General features: G+C 42.9%; 1 protein-coding gene across 2 annotated transcripts; it reads right to left on the reverse strand.

Moving 5' to 3' along the window:
• Positions 1–206: 206 nt before the first annotated feature.
• Positions 207–6,498, reverse strand: LOC306838258 (serine/threonine-protein phosphatase 4 catalytic subunit B). Of its 2 annotated transcripts, XM_079366353.1 has the most exons (9): positions 6,279–6,498; positions 5,007–5,268; positions 4,130–4,181; positions 3,967–4,017; positions 2,747–2,848; positions 2,491–2,664; positions 2,287–2,413; positions 2,015–2,204; positions 207–1,138 (listed from the first exon to the last, which is right to left on the reverse strand). In XM_079366353.1, exons 2-9 carry the CDS (start codon positions 5,114–5,116, stop codon positions 1,009–1,011), a joined length of 936 nt encoding a protein of 311 aa, XP_079222479.1. In that variant the 5' UTR covers positions 5,117–5,268; positions 6,279–6,498; the 3' UTR covers positions 207–1,008. The 2 variants fall into 2 exon arrangements, with proteins under 2 accessions (XP_079222479.1, XP_079222478.1); XM_079366352.1 differs by lacking the exon at positions 6,279–6,498 and having other exon boundaries at positions 5,007–5,304.
• Positions 6,499–7,464: the final 966 nt, after the last annotated feature.

Raw genomic sequence — 7,464 nt, forward strand, 5'->3', positions numbered from 1 at the left:
TGACTCCTCCTCTTCCTGAGCTTCTCTGGGCATTTCTCAGTGGACTTACAATAAACTTTAGTATTCATAGCAGCAACATGTGACGCTCAGGGAGTGACGTCAGATGCCCCGCCCCCCCTTTAAGGAGGTTTCCTGCGTGTTCATTTTAGGCCACTGCTTTGGAAACTGGAGAAACGAGGATCAGAGAAACACGTGACGACGTGAAGTCGGCATTGATACAAAAACTTTATTCTCACAATATCAAAAATGACAGACCTACAGAGAGTTGTAGATTAAGATGAATTAAGAGAGAGATGGTGAATATAGCGACTCCTGGTGGCCGGTCTTTACACATCTGGAAGGTGACGGTGCCGAGCAGCAGCAGCACCGGGGCTTGTTAAATAGTGACACACGTGACGGTTCAACAGAAACATCAGAGAAACTTGCATTTAATTCCTGGCAGCAACAATTATACAAAAAAAACAAAAAATAAAAAAACAAAAAAAAGGTCAACAAATGCATCAAAGGAATTCCTTGAATGAAAAAATCGTTCCTAAATCTGCAAACGTTGAGGAAAGAAAATAAAGATTAAACTTCTTCCAATTATTCCTAAAACTAAAGTTTTTAATTAAAATAAAAAAAAATAAAAAAAAAATAAAAAAAAACTACAAGTAAAAGTGAGTCGGAGAGGAGAGGAGTATCTACAGGAAGTGAGAGAGGAGAGAAAAGAAAATGGTCGTTGTATTTCTGAGGTGAAGAGACAACAGTCCTGGGCCCCGTGTTTCCGCCTCGCCCCCCCCCCCCCCCCCGGACACCTTTCACAGTGACGGCTCCGTCAGCCTCGGACAGCTCGTCAAAGGGGGCGGGGGCAGTTTAATCTGCCCTGAGTTCAGACTGACAGGAGCGTCCAGCAGCAGCAGGATGGAGGAGCAGGAGAACCGGTGGTGAAAATGGTTGCAGGAGGTTGTTTTTTTTTTTTTGTTTTTTTTTTGGACACATCATGGCTGTTCGGTTTTTCTTTGAAAAGCTTCACAGGAAATAGTCGGCTACTGGCTTCTTGGAGGGGATGCCTCTGGTCTCTTGCGGCGCTGCTTCGAATATGATGAACTCCCGCTGTAGATGCTCATCCAGCTCCAAGATGGCCGCCACATTGCCACATCTGAGTGATGAGACGGAGAGAGAGAGAGAGAGAGAGAGAGAGAGAGAGAACTGGTCAGGAAATAATTCAGCCTCGTCTAAACCGTCAACTCCTCAAGTCGCACCGCTGAACGCAGCCTGGATTTCAAGATCTCAACGAGACAATAAAAAAAAGGCGTGCATGTTTCTTTTTATCGTCATCAGCGAAGTCTTCATCGTGCAGCTACGGTACGATCGTTGAGCTCTCTGCCTACGAGCCTATGAGCCTACGATGGGAAGTCGCACTGCCAACCTGACTTCACACGCTGCGTTTACTGACCCGACCGCTGTGAGTGCATCATTATGATCTCATGAAGGAGAAAAAGACGCTGTTGGGAACACATTTTTCACGCCGTGTGCATGGCGAGGACACGCCTCAGGGTTTTACGCCGATGTTTAAGACACGGCCATCCAAAGTGCGTCCTCTACACCTGATTGGACGCTCGCTCTCCACCTTTTCCTCTACACGTTTTCGTGCAGACGTGTCGTGATCATGATTCACACTTAACCATCGAGGCTTCTTTCAACAAATCAACAACAACAGCAAGACGCCTAAAAACAGCACAGATTTATCTTTTAATCTGAGTTTGACAGAAAACACCGAGTTTTTAAATTCAGGTTGCTCTTCACAGACAGGAGACTGAACTCGAGATGTGATCGTCACAGACATTCAGACCAAAGGTGAAGACGTACGACAAAAATCAAAATCAAACCGCAGCAGCGCGTGCTTGAACTTTGCTTCCTGTCAGATAAGGTCAGAACCTGTTCTGGTACAATCCTGCTCCGGCACAGAAAAGAAGAGCCAGAGCTGCTGCAGCTGCAGACTCAACGTGTGGACGACTTTACTCCGCCTGCTCACCTGTAGCAGTAGTTGGGCGCCGACCACACGGTCAGCACCGTCTCGTTGAAGTGCCACTTGTAGCCCTCCATGACCAGCTGGTGAGCTCGACAGATCATGTGGATGTCGTTGGCAGCGTTGAACTGGGCCACCACGTCGCTCCCAAACAGGTAGCCAGCACCTCTGGGACTCACCCCCCACCCCGTGGTGTCTGAGGAAGGAGACATCTGTCAGGTGACCTACTCTGCTGTACTTCATGCATCACCTGAGGACATTTAAGAGGCGCCGTTTACCTTCAGGGTCCGACCACAGGAGGTCACACATGGGCCCATCATGAGGTACTTCTTGTTTTCTGTCGATGGTCCTGATCTGGTCCAGAGTCTGGATGGAAGGAGACAAACCTCCGTGCACACAGAAGATCTGAAGAAGAAGAGGAAGAAGGTCAGCCTGAGAGCCTCCACTCCAGAACCACATCTGAGTCACCCTGAAGGACTCACCTTGCCATCGATGATGGCGGAGAGGGACAGGTAGTCGAAGATCTCCGTGCAGTATCTCCACACAGTGACTGAGCCGTATTTGCGGAGGCACTCGTCGTAAAAGCCGTAGACTTGGGTGATTTGGCGGGACTCGTGATTCCCCCGAATCAAGGTTATCCTGTCCGGATAGCGAACCTGACGAGCAGAACAGAGCCGTCACTTGACTACTCCCCCGAGTCCACTTTGAAAACATTTATTAACAGTTCACAGACGGTACCTTAAGAGCCAGCAGGAGAAGGAAAGTCTCCACACTGTAGAAGCCTCGGTCCACAAAGTCGCCCATGAAGAGATAATTTGTCTCTGGGACGTCACCACCGACCTATCGTGTGAAAAATATCAAAAATAAATAGTTGTTAATAATAATAATTGTTGGTAGCAGAAGACAGTCAGGCGGGAAAACAATAAATGGTACAGAGGCCTTTTTTCAGTCACCTTCACATTCACACACTGTCACTGAGTCCATCAGAAGTAATTAATCCCTACACAACAGACGAAGCAGCAGGAGCAACTTAGGGTTAAGTGCCTTGCCCAATGACACATCAGAAAAGCAGCTGCAGGAGCTGGGGATCGAACCCCCAACCGTCCTGTTGGAAGACGACCGACTCTATGAAGTGAGCGGTTTATACTTCAACCAAAAATATTTTCCCCCTGGTGAACAGGTTCGAATCTGAAGTCCAACTTCGGTTTATTCGTCTCAAATGTTTATTTTTTCAGACGTGTGCGCGCGTTCATTTTTCAGGTGCGGATGATGGTGGACAGATCGGGACTTTCTGCAGGAGCATCTGTTGCTCTTGGACAACGTTCAAAGTGTGTACACAGAAATCTGACACAGGAATGTCTGTCTTTGTTTTCAGATGAAAACACCAGATACAAGGCGAGGTCAGCCGGGTGGAACAGATCCTAACATCTCAGTTTAGATTGGACTTTTCTAAAACCGACCTCAACACAAACAGACGTGAACAGTTGAACTTATTGCAGGAGCAAATAGTCACAAGCCTGATAATTAAAATAATAAAAATCGCTCCGTAAAACGACAGATTAAACTTTTTTTTTTTCTCTTTTTGTGAAATTCCTCAAAATATCACTGCCACTTATATATCCAACATTGGACCTGATGGAGATACAGTCACTGTGAGTACAGAGTCAGTGTTGACACAGTTGATTCTCAACAAACAATGTCTTAACACTTAACACACAAACGACACCTCGACTAAACATGTTTTTCCTGAGTGGGATCAAGAGGTCGCTTGTTCAAAGAAAAAAAGAAAAAAGTGAGGAAGTCGGGTCAAAGAGGCCAATGAATGTAATCACAGACTACTGCACACACACCTCGAGGAGGCGTGGCTTTTAACAGGAACACACACGTCCTGCAACGTGACTTCAACAATTCTTCAAACACAAACATGTGATTATCGAGGATCTTAAAGGAGAACTCACCCTGAACAGCTCTTTTAAGTCATAGAACTGACCGTGGATATCCCCACACACCTGTGAGAGGAGAGGGAGAGGGAGAGAGAGAGAGAGAGAGAGAGAGACGTCAGGATCCACTTTGATTCTTTTTAAAGGACAATTTGTCTGCAAAGATTAAAAAGTTTCTTACTGTGACGGGAGAGTCTACTCTCTGGACGTTACTTTCTTCTACCAGAATCTCTCTGAAAAACAAAAAACATTCATTATTGAACATTTTGTTCAATCAAAGTCTTTCAGATCTTCAGGTTATTTACTTTAGAGACCGGCTCAGCGATAAGAGCCAAGCCGTCTTGTAAACCGATACGTCCTCTTTGTTTATTTGACTGGTTTAACATCTTCTTGTTTGTTTTTGATCCACCATGAAACAGACGGGACACTTTTTAAAAGTTTCCTCTAATACTTAAATCTTTAAAAAACTGGAAAAATGCCAAACTGGGTTGACTGAAAATGAAGTGGTAGGACTACGCTCTCTTTCAGGGCTTTCACACTTGAAGCACACTGCTAATAACTCCAAGGAGGAGCTGTACGTGTAAACGCAAACAGCTGAATCTTTCCCCCTGACTTCACACAGTTTCTCCAACCAGAACCCAACATTTCCCCCCCCAGTAAGTCCGAGTGGGCTGATGTGAGAACCCAGCAGGATAATGTCTGAAGAATTCAACTTGAGCCAATGGGAGGGGGGGTTAAATACTGTGCATAACACTGTTCTCCTGTATGTTGTTGTCCACCTTTCTGTTGATGTTGTGATTCCATTAAACGACATGTAGCATTAACATGAAGGCAAATATCCTCATTGCAGCATCATATGGCTTTGTCTCGCGCTGTGAGTTGCATACAGTCAGCAGCCAGGTGAGGAGAATATTCGGAGCGCAGCTCAAACATTTATCTGGATATTTTCAGGAGGGAAAATGTGAAACCAGCTTCCATGCTTTGTAAAAAAAACAAACAAAACACATGCCTTGGTGTTTCAGCTTTTGTAAACTGTAGGTTTTCGGTTGATTCTTTACCTGGCTTTAGCGCACAGTGCTTTGACTTCATTTTCCTTAATGAGCTCACAGCGTCGGAGCTGCTCTATCTGTCGGTCCAGGTCACTGATGTCTCCCATTGTGACACACATAGGGAGAGCGTCTCACACGCTATGCACACTCTCCTCTTCTCACGCCGGGGGTCACTGGAACAACACAAGAGGCTCTTTCTTCCCCCCCGGCAGCGAAGCGAACAGACTAGGCGGCTCAAAACGTTCAGGGTCGAAAAGCTCCGTGCGGATTTCTGTGAAGGGAAGAAATCCAATGAGAGAAGTCATCAGTAAACAGACAGACATTAACTCTCTGACCATCTTCAAATCAAGTCTCAAAACCCGCCTCTTCAAACATTTCACTGCAAAACTCTGGTTTTTAATTTCGTTATGTAAAACTGTTTAAATACCTCCTTTGAAGTTTCTAATGTTAATGTTTTATATTCTTTATTTTTAACTCTGCGTGTAGTTTTTTTTATGCTGATTTTATGTCCTGTTTTGCTGGAAAGCACTTTGAGCTGCATACTTGTATGAAGAGTGCTATCCAAATAAAGCACATTATAAATAATTAAACAGGTAAACTTCTGCACACTGTTGTCAATATTTTTGTGCAGCTTAAAGTGTTTTAAGGAGTTTCCTCACAAACTTTGAAGAATTTATTCTTCTCCTGTCTTTGGATATAATCTTAATCTTCCGTACTTCCCGATTCCATCTTTACGAAAATAGCAGAATGAGCAGTTTTAAAACACATTAAAATATCTTCAGGTTTTGACACATAGCTCGTCGTTAGCTGCTCCATAGTTAGGATTTAACCCCTCAACAACAAAATAATTTAATATAAGAAGATTCTGCACAGAAAGAGGGGCTTTATTTGACTATAATGACATAATAAAGATGACTAAAACACCTGATAAAAGTGACGTTAGCCGCGGAGGAATGTGAGGCCTATGGGCGTAGCAAACTAGCATGCTAACAAGCTAGCACATTAGCTTACATCACAGGCTAACGACGTCAGCGAGATTCTTTGATAACTTAGCCGACCATTTTGTTCAGGAATGTGTCCCCTTTGGGTTTTTACTCAATGTATGTCGTCACATTTCACGAACCCAAGCTTGCTCATTTGGCGTTTATCATTTAAAAAATAAACACCTGTTTTTTTGGTTAGCTTAATATTTGTTGTAGTTAGCCGGCTAGCTGAGGCTAACTCGAACAGACGGCGCTCGTCTGCTATCGAGCTAGGAAAGCTAATGCTAACAAGCCACACCGTGACAAACCGTACCGCGCGCCTCCGCCGTTAAAACACGATAAAACCCGAAGAGTGATAATTACCGGTAAGGGGGAAAAACAACTGAAGTTTAGAAAAGAAACATGAAGGAATCCGCCGGCCCCTCTTCTTCTCCCGGTATCGTCGTTGCCGGTTCTCTCCAGCAGCCGCGTTCACGAACACCAACGAGCAGGTTGTAACTTCCGGTGTCGGGCACGCGCATAGCTCAGCTTGAACAGCGAAAGTCTTTTTGTTTATTTTTCACAGTTTAGTTGAGTAAAGTTGTATTTGTACAGGATAGGATAGACTTTATTTAAGGAGACAACATAAGAAAATATAATCAGGGAATGTTAAAAAAAAAAGATTTTTCATAAATGTAATAAAAATAAGAAATAAATTAAAAACTTTTGATGTTAAAACAGAACTTTAAGGTGGTGAGGCGTTTATGACTTATTATAAAACACTGGATTGCCTTTTTATGAGCACTAAAAGTAAAAAACAGCCTCAGAGAGGATTAATTTTTTTTCTATGATGCAAATTTAACTTTTGAATTGTGAGTTTTTCTGGATGTGGTAAGTCATAAAGGAAATTTGAAGATATAGTAGATCATTTTTTTACCCATCAAGTCCCTCCACAGCCATAATAGACTCAACATATGCAGCTGCAGACATTACACTCAGGGAGTGACAATAAATTGAACCTTGAGTCTTGAAGTTGCATAACGAATAACTAGAAGTTATCTTCACTAGCACAGAACAAAGTACAAATAAACCTGAGCAGAAAATACCGTTAAATATGTCGTCCTGAAGAAGAAGAAAAAAACACTCTTCTTGAGAACAGCTTTAAATGCAATCTTAATGTATAAGCTTTCATACTTTATAATCGACCACTTTTCTTTTAAATGACTTTTAAAACTTTTATTCTCATTTCTTAATAAACATGAAAGTTACAGTGTAATTAATCCCACAGTTAACAGGGCGAAAACACCTTTTAATCAAAGAAGCATGGAAATAAAAACACAAGTTATTATTATCAGTAACAGCAGAGTTGACAAAACAGCAGCAGGAATGTGCACATTTAAAAAGAAATAAAGCATCGATGATCAAAAACTCCTCAGTCAGTCTTTACTCAAAGAGACGATATTTAGAGTTTACATTTGTTGGATGTTGTTATATATTATATTATA

This window comes from Symphodus melops (genome assembly GCF_947650265.1).
Source record: "Symphodus melops genome assembly, chromosome: 17".
Classification (NCBI taxonomy): Eukaryota; Metazoa; Chordata; class Actinopteri; order Labriformes; family Labridae; genus Symphodus; species Symphodus melops.

What these genes read in the sequence shown, in the direction of transcription:
- LOC306838258 (XM_079366353.1), bottom strand. Translation starts at nt 5,116, where the DNA reads ATGTGTGTCACAATGGGAGACATCAGTGACCTGGACCGACAGATAGAG. An exon ending in TTCTCCTGCTGGCTCTTAAG is followed by an intron (nt 2,665 to 2,746) that starts GTACCGTCTGTG and finishes TCTGCTCGTCAG; the next exon opens with GTTCGCTATCCGGACAGGAT. An exon ending in CCGCCATCATCGATGGCAAG is followed by an intron (nt 2,414 to 2,490) that starts GTGAGTCCTTCA and finishes CTTCTTCTTCAG; the next exon opens with ATCTTCTGTGTGCACGGAGG.